The following is a 19,565-nucleotide window of genomic DNA, read 5'->3' as shown; positions in this document are numbered from 1 at the left end:
GGCAAGTCACTTAACTGTGTTTGCCTCAGTTTCTTCATCTGTAAAATGAACTGGAGAAGAAAATGGCAAACTGCTCCAGTATTTTTGCCAAGAAAACCCCAAATGGGGTCACAGAGAGTTGGACATGACTGAAATGACTCAACAAGAAGAAGGAATGATCTCTCTCCGGCAGCTTTTACCATGGCTTCTAGCCATTCTTTCTATAGATCAACTCCCATAGGACAGACTACCAAGAATTATTACTCTCCTTCTAGCCTCTGTCATCCATCTAACTAACCACCCATCCAATCCATCATCTTCTCTCCCCTCTTAGTTTTAGGGAGAAGGGAGATCACCTGATATTTAGCCAAGGGAATGAAATGCATCCCTTGTCACCTCTAAATTTTAGAATCACTAATTTCCTTCAGAATTCTGCTCAAGGACCACCTTCTATATGTGCTCTGCACTCCCCCCAAAAATTACTTTTTATTTATTTTGCACATAACATGTATATATGCACACATTGTCTTGCCTGGTAGAATGTGAACTCCTTATGGGCAGAGACTTTCACTTTCATATTTCCAGAACCTAGCACAGTGCCTGGCATGTACTAGGGATATGGATAGGGACTGAACCTGTGATTTCATCGTTAGAGGGAACTCCTGGAGCTGTCACTTGGTAAATGCTTGTTGATAGATTGAGAAAACTGAAGGGGACATGATAGTATCTTCAAATATTTGAAGCTTGTCATATGAAAAAGAGTTGTTTTGACTGTTTGATCTGGAGGGCAGAACAAGGTGTAATTAGTAAAAGTTGCCAAGAGGCATGTTAAGGCTTGATTACAGGGAACACTTACTAGCAGTGAGGGCTGTCCAGAAGTGGAATGAGATGCTTCGGGAGGTCCTTCGTCGGAGGGAGTAGAGCCCACACCAGATATATGTCATATGTGTTAGAATGGGGATTCCTTTTTGGATGTGGATTAAATTAGATAGCTGCCAAGGTCTTTTCCAGCTCTGAGTGCTATGAGTCTTTGATATCATATTTTCCCCATAGGAGCATGAGAATAGCCCATGTTTTTTTGAGGTGCCCAGAAAGTAGTCTATGTGTTTCTGCCTGTCTGGAAAACCAAATAGAGGTTCAGGTGGCAAAAGACTCAGGTATGTTGTTGCATGAGTATGTGAGACTTGATCTAGAACCAAGCAGATCTCTCTCTCCGTTTAATAGGATGGCCACATAATAGCTTTTCTTGATGGTGTTCCAGAGTAGGAAATTCTTATTGGGTTGTGGTTTGGTGGTGATCTCCTGGAAACGTTAGTGATGTTAGTGATTTGTCCTTTGTCTCTAAGGCTGGTTAGAACATGGGTTTTTAATCTTTCATGTCATGGACCCACCTCGTTCCATGAGTCCTAGACAAGTTTGGAGGAATGTAGAAGAAAAGGCAAGAAGAGTGGCTAGAAGGAGGCAGGACTGTTTGGTACGAATCAGCTATGAGTTCTTTCTAAACAGAAGTGTAGTTTCTGATGGCTTGGAACTCCAAACAAGGTTAAATTTAGAATTAGCAGAGTTGATATGTGGCTTGCATCAGCTGATAGGTAACTCCATTTAGTCAAGGAAACAAAAGTACATTGAACTAGGAATGAGGAGACATGAGTCATTACTGGATCTTTTATTGACTAGTTCTGTGGACCTTAAGCAATTCATCTTACCACGTTGGGCTTTTTAAAAAAAAATTTATTTATTTACTTTGTTAAATATTTCCCAATCATGTATAAAAAAATTAACAATCATTTAAAAAAATTTTGAATTCCAAATTCTCTCCTTCCTGCCTCTTCTCCCTCCCTGAGAAGCTAAGCAACCTGATATTTCCATATCAAATACAAATAAAATAAAACAATAAAAATAACATTTTTGAAAAGTATGCTTTAGTCTGCATTTAGCCTGGGATCTCATCATTTCCCTTTCTCTGGAGGGAGAAAATAATATTTTTCATCATGGGTCGTTTGGAATTGTCTTGAATAGAGTAGTTAAGTGTTATATAGTCTATCTTCCTTACAGTATTTCTGTTACTGTATACAATGCTCCCCGGTTCTGCTTACTTCATTTTGCATCAGTTATGTAAGTCTTACCAGGTTTTTCTGAAACCATCCTGCTCATCCTTTTTTATAGCACAGTATCATTCCATCACAGTCATATACCACAATTTGTTCAGTTGAACTTAGTCTGTACAGTAGGGATAATAATTCTTGCCCTGTCCAGCTCACAGAGTAGTTGTGAGGATTTGGGTATTCGATGAAGGGAGAGTTGTAAAATAATTTTGAAAGTTATAAAGCATGAGATGGTGGCAGATATTATATTTTCATACACTTCCCAGGACTGAGCGAACTAATGTTGTTACTTCTAAAAAGCTGACCTTTGGTTTTCTAAACTTGGAGAACTTAAATTTGTAGAGTTAACCATCGTATTTATTCTGCTGTCATTTGGATGTGAGCATGTTTGCATATACATCACCTTTTCTGAATGTTCCTAAGTATTATAAGTAAGTCTCCTGCTTCTTTCTTCTGAAATTTACTATCGTTTTATCATATCCTCTTTCATGCCAGAGCCATCCCTCTTGTGAAAAGCACATTCCCCACGAGTGTGATCTACAGTTGCTGAAAGGCAGAAATGAATCTGTTTTGAGAGATAAATAGAACATAGGTTACTTCAGGTAGAACTTCCCATTTAATAAGAAACGCTGGGAAAATTGGAAAGCAGTTGGGCAAAGATTAGGTTTAGACCATCATTTTCTACCCGACTTTCATCCCAAAATGGATATGAGAGGTGAGAGCAAGGGAATTTCAGACCTCTCTACCGCTACATCTCAGTAAAGAAGGAGTTAGTTTGCCTCATGTTCTCCCCAGACCTAGATTCTGATCCTAATTCTGCCACTAAATCACGGAGTGACTGGATCACTTCTTTATGGGACCTTGGTTTCTTCTGGTGATTTGGACCAGATTATCTTTATGGTCTAGCTCTGACATTCATTGAACCAAAGTCAACTTTTAGAAGGCATGAGAACTGTTAAGATTCCTCAAAATTAAAGCCGTGAAGCCTACCTTATAAACTGCTGCCTGAAGGGAGATGACTGTTAGTCATCTGCTTCCTCAGGGATGTAAAGCTGTTGGTCTTCACAGAAAAAAAAAAGAGGAAAAGGATAGCAGTTTGTTGACACTAAAGGAATGGGGTTGGAGCTAAGTATTTTCTGTAAGGCACCTGGAAGAGTTTGTGACCCCAGTTATGGGAGAAGAAGTAGGTATCTTAGACTGATGCTATGAAAAATGATAAATGGTTATTAATTTGCTACCACTGAACTCAGCCATTATTGTGGATGGGAAAAAAATAGATTTCATAGGTAAGTTGAGATAGGAAATGTTTGAGTTTTAATTCCCCATAGGTGTCAAGTAGCCTTATGCCCAATTAGCACCCAACTGGGAAAGCCTAGCAGTATTACCAGAAGTGTTAGATGCATGAATGCCTTGTGACTAGAGTAGCTGTCATGTCAAAATGAGGAATATTGAGTCTTAGAATACATGGAGGCCACTTTCCACTTCTACCAGAGTTTTTTTTCACTGATAAACTTAGAAATGGTCTGAATACCATGACCTAAGAAAATAATAGCCTAAGAAAACAACGCTGTGAAATAACTCTAGTTATCACAGATTTCATCAGTAGACCCTTTTAAATATCTACGAGTCAGCCCTGTAGAATGTGACCTCCTCCCAGGGCGGGGCCTATTTTGTTTTTCTCTTGGTTTTTCCAGCACCCAGCACGGAGTAGGTTCTTAATAAAGGCTAACTGAGTTGATTTGTTAAATATCAGCCTGATTATTATGGTCCTGGTTGCTTTAGGAAACTGTCCTGTGATGGGGCTTTTCCATGCAGGACTGTGTGGGACACTCATTCCTTCTCTTTCTTTGAAACTAATAAGTACAGAGAATCCATTTGTGTGTGAATGCATATCAAGGCTAGATGCCTTAGCCCCAGGCCAGGAGTGCCCGAGACTTTTTGAAGATGATTAGTGTTTTATGCAGATACTAAGTTCTGGTTGCCCAGCATCGTGTTAACCAGCAAAATGTTAGGAACTCCTGGAAATGGATTGACCCTGCTTACTGCAGGGCTTTTTGAGAACCAGAGAATACTTTGGATTTATGAGAATTGTCAATTCACATCTCATTGGTTGTACTGTCCAAAGATTGTGTGTACTAGTCCCTTATATGCTAGAAACCAGGGACCAATATTATCTCTCCTGATCATGACCCTTTGTATCTTTTTATTTGAATTTAGATATGGGGAAATAGTTGTAGGTTTCTAAGCATGCTGACTAAGAAATCTTCTTATCACTACCGTGGAGATCACACCCCTACTCTTTCTCCTCTTCCCTCCTCCCCCCTGCCAAAGTTAATTGCCTGGCTAGAGTGCAGAGAATACTTCAAGGCATGGTCCTATGATTCTAAGTAACTCAGGTTTACCTATACAAAAGGGTATGGGGGAGGGATCCTTGTCATTTGTCAAGGAATGGGGAGAGGGAGTAGAATTTGGTGAAGTCATTCCCAGCTCTTTGCCTTTCTGGGGGGTTTGTTGGGGGGGGGGGGCCATGGTCATAAGAGGCTGCCAATCCAAGATGGCGGCACAGCCCACAGGAGAGCCTCGGGCAAGCCGACATTGAGGACCCGATCCTGCCAGGTACCTCCGCTGGGTGGGAGCCGTCTGAGGAACCCGACACTAGTTCTGAGTGTTCACATCCAGAGTTCTCTCGATCTCCACTCTTCATGGCAGTGAAGACACAGACGAGCCAGTCGGGCAAAAAAACACCAGCTTCCATAGTCCGGTGCTCCACCCTTCTACAACGCACCTCCTCTGGTGCCCCTCCAGCCTCCCAAACCCAGATGTTCCGTGCTCCAAATTCCGGATCCCCAGGAAGCAAGGCAACCACAGGTACCAATGGCTTTTGTGCCCTCAGCTTTCTTAACTGTTGGGTGGGCTTTCCACCTCTGAAGTGATCCCTGCCTTTCTCTGCACCCATTCCAGTCTTAGATGGAATCCCATTGCTGCACATAGCAAAAGGGAATGGAAGTGAAATCTCCAGCAATGTGAAGTGGCAATAAAGAGGCCAGCAGCCCCCAGCCATACCTATTTCTTGAGGAAAATCCTTGATAAGGCAAGACTAACTATAAGGGCAGCAATAAATCTGGTTTAAAACCTGGTGTCCTGAGCTAATGGGAAACACTTGGACTATGAGCTCTAGTGAGAATTATCGTTTATTGTGTTCGATAAGAGTTAATGAAAGATCAGCCAAATGGGTGAAAGTCCTTGTGCTCACATGTCAAGTTTTCAACCTAATGATCTGCTTTTTTAACCGATGGTTCCAGCCCTCATTAGGGGCTAATAGATCATTCAAACAGTGCTTAAAAAGTAGCAAAGTGATAAAATGTGCTTGTATTTACACACTTTGATTCTCAAGGTTATTTTTTAGGAAAACATCCTTCAGTTGTGCTCAGAGTCTTTAATGAGGACAGCAGTTTAATAAACCATTAGGTTAGTAATTATTGCAGCTCCTGGCAGTTGTGAAAACACAGTGACTGTTGTGTGACATTTTCGCAAAAACTGGCATAAATGGTTATTATAAACAGAATTCTGAATAGAGGAAGTTTCTCCTAATTTGACCATTGCTTATGGATATTAGTTCAGTCAAGTTAATTATATAAATTCATTCATACAGCAGGCATTTAATAGTCTCCTACTATGTGCTGGCACTATATAAATATGACTTAATGGATACATTTCTTATCCTGATATTGCAAATCTTAGGATTCGCCATTTCTCTAAATGAAGGTCACTCAGAGATTGTGTGTGTTCTCTAGCAATACTGTCGTTATCTTTGAAAAAAGAAACTTCTGTTTAAGTAATGCACTGTTTAAGGCAGGTCAGCAGAGTGAGCGTGGTGGTCAGCTATGAAATGACCAGCAGAGGAGTTGTATGCACTGTCAGCTTTCTCATGGGCTGAGCTGACGATGACTTGAGTCCTTGAGAAAGGAAATCGAGATATATTTAATCTAAAGGGTGTTCAGTTCATTTAACTGTGGGGTTAAGCCAGAAAGATTTATGTATCCATGGGTATCTGTTTAATCAGTTGATGTTTTAACTCTTCCTTTCCTAACTTTGTTTGATCAGAATGAAATTACAGGTGATTTCTTACCATTTGATCAGCATCAGTGTTATGACTTCCATAACTGTTCTTTTGTTTTAGAGCCAATTTTGTTTTTTACCTAAATAATCACTTTTAGGTCCACTTCATTAATGAGGCAGTAAGAACAGGATATTCATTGAATCAGAATTTGCCGTCGACTTTTTCCTTTGTTTGTGTATCCCTCAATAGATTTCAGGCACCACCCCATACCACACCCATTCTGAAGAGGGAATGATTACAGCTGATCCTGGTTTCACGGAAGTTATAATAGAAAGTGGGTCACTTTACCCCACCAAGAATTGAGTTTTTATTCTACCCTCCTCCCCCAACAACTTTATACAAAATTCTACTGTATCCTTTCCTCCATTGTATTCTGTGTAACTTATAGCCTGAAGACCTTTAGGGACAGTCCTTCTAGGAAGGAGGATTTCCATAGGCATCCCATCACAAAAGGGACTATGGAGGGGAGAGGAAGGTGTGTAGCAGGGTGCCTTGGAATGCAGGGTCTTGAGAGTTGCTTTGATGGACAATGGGAGTCTTGACTTTTGTAGTCTGTAGTTCCTCATCTATGAGATGGAGAGGGTTGGTGGGGGAAGAAGGCAGGAAGAAAGGGCCTACTATGAGCACTGTGTTAAGTGCTTTAAAAATATTTTTTCATTTGATCCTTACAATAACCCTGGAAAGTAGGTGCTGTTATTATCCCCACTTTGGAGTTGAAGAAACTGAGGCAGACAGAGGTGAAAGTGATTTGCTCAGGGGTCATATAGCTAATAAGTAACTAAGATAAGATTTGAACTCAGGTCTTCCTGAATTCATGCCCAGCACTTTATCCACTGTGCCTCTTGCTGCCTCTGTTACTTACTCATCTGTAAGACAAAGGGCTTGGATGATGATATCCAAGTTCTTTCCAGTGCTGACATTCTTTGGTTCTGTTCTCAGTGCGCACTGCAGAATGGGCTGTAACGATGTTTTCACAACTAGTGGGGAGGGGTTGGGACAGGAATGAAGAAGTGTTGTCTAAGTTCCCTGGCAGCCGAGTGTTAAATAAACCCTGTAGGCAGACACCTCCCCTTCCTGGTCCCTGCCTTGTTCAAGAAGAAATCTCCCTTTCCTTCTATGGGGTTAACTGCTGAAATAACTTCAGCAAATTGAGCTAATAACTCTGTTGCTACTCTGGATACCACATTTCCTCCTCTCTCCCAATGATTCCAGGCCTGATGCCCTCTTAACTTAGAATGCTTGAAAAGTTCCATCAAGTTTAGAACTCAGTGTTGAAGAGTTAGCTGACCCACCTACCAGTTGGCCCTCTCTTTTTCTCATTCCTTCCTCCCTCTTCCACTTCCTCCTTTAAACTTTTTCCAACTGAAGTCAGATTCCTCTTTGGAATGTTCCTTCAGAGAAGAGCTGGGTTAGGGTTAGGGTTAGGAAAGCATCCTGGATTGAGAAGCAGACCTAGGTCTTCTCCAGGCCTCTTCTGTGTGACCCTGGGAGAATTCCAGCTCTCTTTTGACCCTCAGTTTCCTCATCTGTCAAACACATGTGTGTTAGATGATTTCTATTGTGTAGTAAATTGCCATTTTTTTAAGTGCTTTGCACTTTAAAAGACCAAAAGATTTTCAGCTTGTGCAGGGCAGGTGTTTTTTTTTCTTTCTTGTTTTATACATGGGGAAACTGAGGCAATAGGAGGCTGAGTTACTTCTCCCAGTTCACCCAGTTACTGAGTGGCAAGGCTGGGGTGAGAATCCTAGGTCTTACCATCTACAATCCAGTGTTCTTTCTGTACCAACTCCATATTATGGAATCGTGAATCTAGACCAGAAAGGAATCTTTGAGTCCTTTTGTTTAATCTACCTCCCCGCTTTTTACAGATAAGAAAATGGAGAGCCAGAGAAATTAAGTGATTTGTTAAAGTTCTCTCAGCTAGTAATTAGCATAGAATTTGAACCCAGTCCTTCTGACTCCAAGTCCAGCCCTCTAGTCTGCCTCTAAGATTTAGAGTCCATATCTGGTCCTCTGGCTAGGCTATTACTACCGCTGAGATGTAGCTACCTGGAAAATAGGCACAAGACGGGAAGGTTGTGCCGTAACATTTCTGCTAACCAGCTGGCATCTCATTGAGGGACTGCTAAAGAACTGTTCTGTAGACCAGTGGTGATTTAATTGATCACATGCCCTTCCCACTCTGACCATATTCCAAGGCTTTGCTACCATTCTAGGGTTTTAGGGGGCACAAGGACCCCTGCTTCTCTTCCTCTCATCATCCTCCTTTAAAGACCAGTGCTGACTAGTCACCATCCTGTCTCTCTCTCTGTCTCTGTCTCTCTCATTCTCTTTCTCCTTCTCTCTCTCTCTTTCTCTTCCCTACCCAGCAGAAAGCGCCTTCAGTAGGAGAGTCGAGAACAAAGCACAAAACAATTTTGAAGAAACGAACAGCAGTTCTCAAAACTCAAGTGGTAAGTATCAGCCCCTAGGCAGACAGAGCTTTTCCCGTTGGCGTTTCTGCTCCACCATTACCCCATAAGGACCACACAGTTTCCCCTAAACCTTCATATAGTGTCAGGTCCTGGGTACATGTGCAACCCACAGGCACACAACAGAGCATGCTTGTCCCAAGCCTACTCAGCGAGTCTGTTAAATAGGCAACTCTGGCCCTGTCCTCTTTGTATTTCCAAGGGAAGCTTGTGAATCCAGCCACATTCAAAAAGCTCGTTAGCCCCAGAACACCAAGGGAAACTCATCCCATTACAATGATGGGAAAAGATAACCCCACTTTTTCTATTTAGGTCAGTCTTGAAGTAAGCTGGTGAAGTCAGGCCTTATCCACACAGACCTAGGGGTAATAATGCTTGTAATGTTCCCTGTGAGATGGGAAACGTGGGGTAGGGGAGATAAGGCTGGCCTTAGAGTCAGCCAGACTAGGGTTCATGTGCTTCTCTTTCTGCACTCTCACACATATAGGCCATGGGATCCTGGGCAAGTCATGTAAACTCTTGGCATCCCCAGGGAATTTTCTAAGATGATAAGCTGTAGAACGATTGCTGATTTTCATGGGTAGAAGAAATTCCTTCATTAGAAGCTCTCTGCATCAAGGAAATCACAGGTTTAGGCCTTCCTAGCATGAACCACAAGCCCTCACCCATAGCACTTGGGTTTTATATATTTGTAACTTGTAAGTTTGTAAAATGTTTTAAAATGAAGACTGAATCTCGTTACCTTAACTTTTGAAGCCCTTTCACATCTCTTAGATTCCCTAGGCCTCATGCAGGGAAGTCAGGCAGGGTGTGTTGTCTCCTGTTTAGTAATAAGGAAATGGAGGCTTTGCTGAAGGTCACTGGTTTGTGGCAGAGCCCAGACTTGGACTCTCAGGTCTCCTGACCCGAAGCCCTGTACTTTTTCTACTGTCCCACATCTTGTATTTCTCTTTCTACCTGTTTGGATAAGAATGGTCCTCAGATGTGGCACACTAGGGAGGTACAATTAGTCTTTGCCCATTTAGAGATCACTTTGAGAGGAATATGAGATGGGGAATCTTAACACTGGTTTGGGGGTACAGACAGCAAAGGTTTCATAATCCCAGAAAAGAGAGAGATCTCTTTAGAGAGGGATACATAGCTTAAGAACATCCTTGAAGGGTAGGCATGTTTAGGAGACTGTAAGAACAGCCTGGCTGCTCCAGAGGGTGCATAGTAGGGACCAATGGGAGGTAAGGTTGGAGAGGTAGGGGAGCTCATTGTGGGACGGGCCACATCTTCATGCACTCCCCTCCCCCCCAGAAAACCTTTAGGAGCCCTTCTCGTCTAAACCTGTTTCTTATTTGCAGAAGCTGCAAGTCCCCTGATTTCCAACCCATTCCCGCTCTTGCAGAGTAAGTGATGGGCATTGGGAAGGTGCCCAGGCTCTTTTGGTCAGTGCCAGTCGTGTTTCTGTCTTCTCAGTTGTGATGCCTCTCTTGGGAAGCAGTTTTTACTCTGGGATGCTTGAGAAGGGGAAGTCTAGAGAAGATTGTGGGGAGGAGGGATGGTATGGGCACTGTCTAAATATCTGTAGCTTGGGTTAGAAGCTCTTGAAAAATATGATGTAGTTTCTTGAACTCTGAGCCTGGCATCTGGGTCAATTGGAGACACTTACTTGGGCTGCAGTGTCTGGGATAGTTGGGCTGGATTATGGAAGGACCTGGTGTTATGGGAGATGTTCCTTTTCCCAAGTTGCCTGTCTTCTGGCAACACACTGTGGCTCTTAAACCAAGCTTTGGTGGTGATGTACACACAGCAAGCTGACCCCCTGTTAAACAAGCACCTCACCATATGTGTTTGGTAGCGCAGAGTCTATCAGACCCCACCCTCCCCAAGCAGACCCTTCACTTAGAGCCTGAATGGGCCTTCCAGAGGGGTAGCTTGGGCTGTTGAGCTCCAGAGGGAGTAGTGGGATGAGATGAAAATGAAGGGCTAGATCTAGGCCAAATGGCCTACCTACCATCCTTGTGGGAACACAGTCCTTCACTTGGTTCTTCCTGTGTGTCTCTGAGACCTGCAGTTTGGAGGTCAGACCTCTCCCTTTTGTTCCTTCTTTCTTCCCCACCCCACTTCTAATCTCTCCCCCTCTCCCTTCCCATCTGTCTTCTTTCCTTTACCTCTTCACCCTACCTTCTATAATTCAGTTAACGTTTATTAAGTACCTACCATATGCTGGGCATTTCTCTGGCTACTGGATGGTGAACAAAGATGAAAAGTGATGTACCCCCTGCCCTCAAGAAGCTTATTTTCTACTGGGGGGATTTAACATATGCACAGATAAGTATAACCAAGGCAGAGTGTGAGGGGGGGCAAAGGAATTTGCTTTTTCCCTCCCTGCCTCTCGGTCTGACTTTTTGTCTTTAGGGGGCTGGGGGGGAGTTATTTAGGCTGGGACTGAGAGGTGACTTGAGGGCTTCCTGTGCTTGGATCCTAAACATGAGGGTTTCTGCTCCCACCCTTTTGGGGGGGAGGCTAGGGCAGCGTTGGACAGGCTTTGGAGGAGGGGGAGAGAGAGCACTTTCTTAATAGAGTAGGAGAAATCAGGCCTTGACTCTTGCTAAGTTTATCATCTGCCAGCAGCAGAAGGTATAATTTAGGGAAGTAATTACCTCTCTGTCTTAACCCTTGAATTTTGTTGCTACCCCAGCCTTTCAGGCCTCTTGTTTCCAAATTGATCGGAGGGCTTTTGGTCAAGAATGAGATTGGTGAACTTATCTTCCCAAGTATAATCCCCTTGGTTATCAGATAGGATTTCTTGGACATCTTTTCCATTACCGAGTTCATTGCTGACTTCCCATCATACCTGTTCCTTCCTTTTCTTCCCCTTTGTCATCTCTTCTCCTTTTCCTCTTTCTTAGGATCTATAGGGTGGGCATAATGGAGCCAGGAGGAGGGAACATGGGTCCTCTGCCTCAGATTTAGTGCTTAGTTTAACAAATATTTGACTGCTCTGTGAAAGGCCCCAAGCTAGATGTTATGTGGAAGATGGAAAGATGAGTAAGACACAGTCTCCGCCATTGGGGTGCTCACACAGTGGTAGGGGACAAGATAAAAATCGACAAGTATTAATCAAATAAGGTGTAAGAATACAAAGAGAAAATGACATAGTCCCGCATGCACAAGCATAAACATGTGACATTCAGGCTGATTCCACAGAGGTATCACTGGCATTTGGGTGGCACTGGTGAAGGCCTTGTAGAGGAACAGGTTCTTGATCTTATACCAGGATATAATACCAGCCTCTGTACAGGAAGCACTACAAGAGATGGGCAAGCAGAAGCAGGTATGAGAAATAATGCCTGTCTAAGGATGCTCAGGGACAGCATCAGAGAGAAGGGAAGCAGCCTGTTATGGTGGAAAGAGTACTGGGTTCAGATCCTACCTTGGACTGTTAACTACCTGTGTGACCTTGGGCTTGCCCCTTCATTCCTCTGTACCTCAGTTTCTTCATCTGTAAAGGGGGGGTTGGTTTGGACCAGATGGCCTCTGAGGTCACACCTCTAAGTCTGATTCTAAGGTAGTACTAACTGGGCATGGAAGGACAGAGATTAGGCAGATGAAATAAAGGGTAGGAATGGGACAGTGTATTCTAGGTGGACATTACATGGGCAGAGGTGTGGGATGTCTTTAAGAGCACACACCTTGTAAGCCACAAAGATATCCAATGACTTCTCTCAATGAAAGAATGGGTTTCCAAACAGCCAGGTGTCCTATTCTGCCCGAGAAGGGTGAGACCTGTCCTTTATCTCCATCAGCCACTCCCTGAGAGAAATAACAGTTTCTGTCAACAGTCCCAGGCCAGTGGCAGCCCCAGAGAGCTGGGCCCATGGCTTTTCAGGACTGAGGTACTTGGGCAACAAGAGGCAGAGAGTAGGAGCCCGTGACGCTCTTTGATTTTGCTGCTTGTTGAGTGGCGATGCCACCACATCTCCCACAGCTTCCTGTTCCTCTGTCACTTCCTTTTAGGAATGTAAACAAAGGCCTCACGTCACTCCCTGAGCTTAGTGATTTTAAAAAATTTTCCCCGCAATGCCATTTGCCCGCTAAGACATAACCAAATCTACCACTTATAGGTCGAAAGGAAATAGTCTAAGAGAGTTTGTCACTTCCCTTCTTAAAAAAAAAAGTTGGACAGGAGCTCAGCAGAGAAAAGGAGAGTGTCCCTTCTCTTGGGAGAACTCTGGAAGTCCATGAGCCCAGCGGGGCAGGCCATACGTAGCCTGCCAGGAATATGTAGCCCTGCGGCACCCAGTAGCGTATACATGCGCACCACACAGCCTTGTGCCGATTGTAACCAGGTTGAAATGGTTTTTCCCAAACAGAACCTTACACCTGTGGCGCTTGTGGGATCCAGTTCCAGTTTTATAACAATCTCCTGGAGCACATGCAGTCCCATGCAGGTAAGCCCTGGGTGGGTAGGTGGCCAGAGCCTGGCCTTCTCTCCGCCTGCAAGGAGAGCTGAGGCCAAGGACCCAGGGTGAGCATTGTCCCTAAAGGCAACTGGCCTGTGAGGTAGCCTGAGCTGTGGGGGGAGGGGAGGCCCACTACACAGTAGGCACTCTCCTTGCCAGCCCAAAGGAGATTTTGTCCAAACTAAGAGGAGCAGACAGAACACAGGCCTAGGAATTAGGAGATAAAGTTTCTGGTTCCTGTTCTTTCCCATTCATTTGCTATATGACCTGGGCAAGTCACTTGACCCCTCTAGACCTCAGTTTACGCATCTATAAGATGAACATAATAATATCAGCTTACCCTGCCTCACAGGGCAACCATCATAATGTATGTGAAAGCACTTTATGAACTCTGAAAAGCTGTTCATATGAGTAAGATTATCATTAGAGTGCATCTAAGTCAGAGCCTGAATTCTGGCCTCACAGCCCCAGGGCTGGACACAGCACCATACAATCTATCTCCAATATGCAGGTCTGATCTATGACTAAATTGTGAAATCAGTGAATCCCAGAATTTAGAGTTGGAAGAAACCTCAGCATCCATCTCGTTTAACCCATAAAACTACCTCCTACAACATAACCTGATGAATAATCTTACAGATTTTGCTTAAAAGTGTCCAAGGAGGGAGAAGTCAGACCCTCTCTAGAGAGCTCATTTACTTTTGGGTGACTGGTCTGACTGATAGGAAGTTCTTCCTGATAGCAAACCTAAGGCTGCTTCTAATCATCATTCCTGGTTCTGTCCCCCAAATCAAATCCTCCTTCTTGAGGATGGCTCTTCAGTTCCCCCTGAGTCTTCTTCTCTAGGCTAAACACCCACAGTTCTTTCTGCTGTTCCTCATGGGACGTAGACTCAGAGCCCTGTACCATTCTGATTGCCTTCTTCGGACTATTGGCTAGTTTATCAATGTCCTCCTACATTATGGCACTCAGACTGGAACACAGTACACCAGGTGAGGTCTGTTCCAGGGCGGAAGGACTTACCACCTCCTCATTCCTGGAAATCTCTTTGTCTTGTCTGCCCCTCTCCTTTCCATCCTTTCTTGTCCAAGACCCTGCTTTTAGCTGGCTGTTATCACCTTGTCATTTTCTCCTTCCCCTCTTATTCCCCTCTCCCCCTAATATTCCTGGTAATGGATTATGATGCAACTACTCTCATGGGTAGCTTTATTTTAGTAGACACTTCTTGGAGACTGAAAAACCTTCTTTAAGATCCATAGGAGTATACTTTTAAGCGTGAAATATCAAGCAGTGGGGTGGATGGGTATTTTCTGAGTAGGGGGCTCCTGCCTTGTGTCTCTCATCTCACCCCGGAGGTTCCTGCTTGTGAAGTTAATCAGTCTTGCTAATAATTACATTATGTTTAAATTGGTAATGGTGGCCGTCGGCAAGTGCCCCAAACAGTTTTCTGTGCCAAAGGTTTCAGAAGCTCCAGTAATTCCACCTTCTCATTCCTCCTGGGAAGGTTAGGGACCAGGCTACATTCTGGTGAGAATGCCAGCTTCCTACTCCCCGGGGACTTCATCAGTACATCTAATTAAGTTCACTCTGCTGAGAAAGGTGCAAAGGCAAGAGTGGAACTTGTCGGGAGCATATTAAATTAGAACTCTCCCCAGTTTATTCATCCTAAGAATAGTAACTACCATTTCATTAGCTGGATGGCCCCTGTGAGATACATCCCTTTCTCCTCCAATAGTGTCATTGTGGAGGAGGGTGTCCTTCTCTAAACCTCCTGATTGGTCATCTTCCCCTAGCCAAGGACCAATTAAGATTCAGTTCTCTCTTCAGAAAGGGAGGGGGTCAGCAGCCTGCGACATTTCTTTTACCCACTGCATGCTGATTGGCTGTTGATACTTCCACCACCACCCCCCCCCCATCCCTCCCCCCCCCCCCCCCCCCCCCCCCCCCCCCCCCCCCGTGAGGACCTTTAACCACTCATCACTTCTTGTTTCAGAGGCTGGACAGAGGAACAACCTTTTTTTCCCTCTCCCCCTGTGCCCTCCATCTGATCTTGGGAACCATCATTATGTTCAGAGTGTAGTGCACAGATGTATAATCCCTACTACTAGAGAAAGCTGAGGTTGCTGGTCTGATTGAGCTCAGAAGTTCTGGACTGCATCAGGGCCAGAAGCTATTGAGTATTCACACTAAGTCAGCCCCACTATGGTGAGCTTCTGGGAGGGGAAGGCCACTAGGCTACCTAAGAAAGGTAAAACAAAACATATCAGTGCTTCCATGCCTGTCAGTGGTGGTGTTGGACCTGTGAGTGGCTACTGGATTTCCTGCCTGGTGAGATAGGGAGACCCAATCTTCAAGAAATGAAAAGAAAGAGAAAGAAAAGAGAGAGGGAAGGAAGGAAAGAAAAAGAAGGAAAGAAAGAGAAAGAAGAAGAAGAGGGGAAGAAAAGAAAGGAAAGAAAGAAACCATCATTATGGCTCTTGAGTTTGGACTGAGTGATCATAGTGAACAGGATTCAGAATATCCTAGTCAAAAAGCAAGGTCTATTAAACTAGCCCTTTTTTGGAGGATTGAAACTTCCCATAAGTCACAGATACTGTGGCTATTTCTCCATCAGTATCCTGGGGCAGGTTCTCTTCTCTCCCCCACAAGCTCAGCCTGTTGCCCTCTCATTTTAGGGGGTGGGGAGGGAGGGGTGAGGATAGGCAGTTGAGGTTAAGTGACTTGCCCAGGATCATACAACTAGTAAATGTCAAATGTCTGAGGCCAGATTTGAACTCAGGCCCTTCCGACTCCAGGGCAGGTGCTCTATCCACTGGGCCACCTAGCTGCTAAGCCAAACCAAGTTTGTGCAGTGGCTGTGTTTCCCTTCTTATGACTTGTCTCTTCTTTTGTTTCATTATGAAAAATGGACGACAAAGAGCCCAGACCTTCCATGGGGTTGTTGGTTCTGAGGGTTGGAAGGGCCTGCAGGTTGATTGCTTGGAAGTCCATTTATACTGTGAGCAGTGTGGGTGAGGGTCAATAAGGATCCTCTAGAGGTGGATGTTCAAGGTTTGGAGAGGCTTTGAAGGGAGAAGAAAATATCCCCTGAGAAGTTTTTTGCCCATTCCTCTTTCTCCTTTCTACTCTTTATCATTCTCCTCTCCTTTAACTTCTCATCTTTTTCTTTCCCGTCTTCCTCTTCTCACTGTCCTTTTCCCTTCTTCTTGGCTTCTTTTCATTGTTTCTATGCTCTCTCTTTCCCCCTACCTTATAGAATCACTATTAGTCAGTGTTAATACTTTAGAGACCAAGTCTGGTTCAGCCATGTCATTTTACGGAGGAGGAAACTGAGGCCCAGAGATGGGGAGTAATTTTTCTAATACATCTATTACATAAGAGGCCATGTAGCATAGTAAATAGAGTATTGGCCTCAGAACCAAGACCAAAGTTCAAATCTAGCCTCTGGTGCACACTGGCTGTGTGATCCTTGGGACCTCCCAGGCAACTCTCTAAGACCACGAGGTACACATATGCAATTTCTCAGCTGCATTGATAGAGGGAGTTTTTCACTGGAAATTCCTACACTGATGACAACACAGGTCATAGAACATCATTGTCTTTGTGTGATGATGCTAAGTGAGTGTAGGTGTGTTGTGTAAGGGTTAGTACACATTTGTATGGGAGAGACAGGGGTCACTCAGGTACTTCCTGAATGTTTTTCCAGTTATATATTTAATTTGAGGTAGGTTGTTTTTCAACTCTTTGGGACCCCATTTGGGATTCTCTTGGCAAAGATACTAGAGTGGTTTGCCATTTCATTCTCCATCTCATTTTTACAAATGAGGATACTGAGGCAAACAAAGTTAAGTGACTTGTCCAGGGGCACACCACTAAACTAGTAAGTATCTGAGGTCAAATCTGAACTCAAGTCTTCTTGACTCTAGGCCCAATGTTTTAGCTGCTGCACCACTTAACTGAGCCCTGTTGGTTGCAATGGTGGCCTGGACACTGGGTAGAGTTGCAGAATGCTGTTAGTAGTCTTGGTGTCAGCATGGCTGTCATTTGATGTTTCAGCGGTGGGCTGAGGCTTTCCTTTGCATAGTACTGGAGTTTTGAGGTGGGGCAGGGTGAGCCAAAGGTCATTCAGAAACCAAGAGTTATGAGAATATGGGGTCCTGGGTATCTTGGAGTTTACTCGTGCTACACAAGTCAGAATGTGGGTGTCGTTGCTTCTGTTCAGAAGAGAAAGACATAACTGCCTTGCACGTAGGCCAGAAGCAAGGGAGAGGCTTCCAGTGGTCCCATTCCAAAGGAATAGGTTGGGAATATTTTTTTTTAATAATTACTTTATTTTCAGTGTTGTAATCGCATCCATATATCTTAGATTTTTTCTCCTCGCTCCCTTTCTTCTCCCCTCCCTCGCCACTCCCTCCCTGAGACAGCATTCAATCTTATATAAGTTCTATACATACCTTCCTATTAAATACAATTTCACTTTAGTCATGTTGAATAGATGAATTAAAATGAATGGGATAAACTGTAAAACAAAACAAAACAAAACAAAACACAAAAGAAAATGGTCTGCTTTATTCTGTGATCCAATTCCATAGTCCTTTCTCTGGATGTGGAAGGCATTTTGCCTCAAAATTCCACTCAGAATTTTTTAGGTCCTTGCATTGCTCTGAAGGACTGAGTCTACCAGAAAAATTCCTTGCATACTGTGGTTGTTGCTGTGTATAAGGTTCTCCTGATTCTGCTCCTTTTACTCAGCGTCAGTTCATATAAGTCTTTCTAGGCCTCTCTGAAGTCTTCCTGTTCTTCATTTCTTATAGCACGATAGTATTCCATTACATTCATGTACCACAACTTGTTCAGCCATTCCCCAATTGATGGGCATCCCCTTGATTTCCAGTTTTTTGGTCACCACAAAGAGAGCTGCTATCATTATTTTTGTACATGTGGGACCCTTTCCCAGTTTTATGATCTCTTCGAGATACAGTCCTAGAAGTGATATTGCTGAGTCAAAGGGAAAGTTGGGAATCTTTAAGGGAAAAGACCACTTGAAAAGGCTCACATACCATGGCGTATATATGAGAGGATAGCCCCTTGTAATTGGGAAGAGTACTGGACTGGGAGGTGAGAGCCTTGGATCTTCCTCTAGCACTAGCTGTGTGGACAAGTCACTGTCCTGGGCCTCAGTTTCCTCATTTGTAAATTAGGGAGTTTGGACTAGACACTCTAAAGGTCTTTCACAGTGCTTAAAGCTCAGAAATTTTATGGTTCTAGACAAAATAAACTTGTAGATGGTAGTAGTTAGAGTGCCCAAAGTAACTTCCTTATATCTCTTGAACATCTTTCTAGTCACCCAGGTTTATAACCTCAGAGTCAACCCCTAACTCTTACTATCCTTCCCTCCTTCCCTTAGGTCATATATATTTGTTCTTCACGGCATCTCTTGCTGTATCCTCCAAAAGATTTTTTGTCTGTATCCCCTTCTCTCCACTTACCTGACTGCCACTCTGGTTCAAACCATCAGTACATCTAATTTGGACCATTATAATAATAGCCTCTGGATGTTCTATCTGTCTCTCCTTCATCTTCTTCTTCTCCTCTCTCACTTCTTTCTCTCTCCCTCCTCCCTCTCTTCCCCCTGCAAGCCGTTGTCTATGTTGCTAGTAAAATATTTTACCAAATCACAGATCTGATGATGTCACTCGCTCAGAAATATTAGATGGTTTTTTGTAGATTTGAGGATAAAACAGCCTCATCAGCTTGGGACTTTTTTCCCTCATGCCCTTTATTTTTAAAAATATTTTATTTTCTCCTAATTACATGTAAGAACAATTTTAAATTTTTTTGTCAAGTTTTGAATTCTAAATTCTATCCTTCTTCTCCCTTCTCTCTGATAGGATAAGCAATCTGATAAAGGTTATACATGTGCATTCATGTAAAAACATTTCAATAAGAGTCACTTTGTGCTAGAGGACAAGAAGGAAAGAAAGATAGTTTACTTCAGTCTGTATTCAGACATCACTTCTTTCTCTGGAGTCAGATAGCATTTTTCATTTTCAGTCCTTTGGGATTGTCTTTGATCATTGTCTTACTGAGAAGAGCTAAGTCTTTTAAAACTCTTCATCATAGAGTATCGCTGTTCCTTTGTACAGTGTTCTGGTTCTGTTCACTTCACTTTGTATCAGTTCATGTAAGTCATTCCAGGTTTTTCTGAAATCCTTCTGCTCATCATTTCTTACAGCACAATAGTATTCCATTACATTCACATACCACAACTTATTCAGCCATTCCCCAATGGAGGGGCATCCCCTCAATTTCCAGTTCTTTGCTACCACAAAAAGATCAGCTTGAGATTATAAATCCTTCACAGTTTAACTTTAGCCAAATTTATAGACATAATTCCTATTATTCCCTTCACATAATCTATCTTCCAGATGACTCT

At 43.4% G+C, this 19,565-nt stretch overlaps 1 protein-coding gene across 13 annotated transcripts in view; it reads left to right on the top strand.

Moving 5' to 3' along the window:
* ZNF618 (zinc finger protein 618) overlaps nucleotides 1-19,565 on the top strand; it is a 231,118-nt gene that overhangs the window by 199,082 nt on the left and 12,471 nt on the right. For 6 of the 13 annotated variants that reach the window (XM_072632439.1, XM_072632435.1, XM_072632433.1 and 3 more), the window contains 4 exons: nucleotides 4,701-4,952; nucleotides 8,574-8,657; nucleotides 10,025-10,069; nucleotides 13,040-13,117. The exons of 1 other annotated variant lie outside the window; for it this stretch is intronic. In XM_072632439.1, coding sequence (XP_072488540.1) covers nucleotides 4,701-4,952; nucleotides 8,574-8,657; nucleotides 10,025-10,069; nucleotides 13,040-13,117 — 459 coding nt within the window. The remainder of the gene's footprint in view (nucleotides 1-4,700; nucleotides 4,953-8,573; nucleotides 8,658-10,024; nucleotides 10,070-13,039; nucleotides 13,118-19,565) is intronic. 6 more of the 13 variants (XM_072632432.1, XM_072632438.1, XM_072632437.1 and 3 more) reach the window with 6 other exon arrangements.

The sequence above is a fragment of the Notamacropus eugenii genome, chromosome 1, assembly GCF_028372415.1.
Source record: "Notamacropus eugenii isolate mMacEug1 chromosome 1, mMacEug1.pri_v2, whole genome shotgun sequence".
Lineage (NCBI taxonomy): Eukaryota > Metazoa > Chordata > Mammalia > Diprotodontia > Macropodidae > Notamacropus > Notamacropus eugenii.
This window is presented reverse-complemented; position numbering and strand designations above follow the sequence as displayed.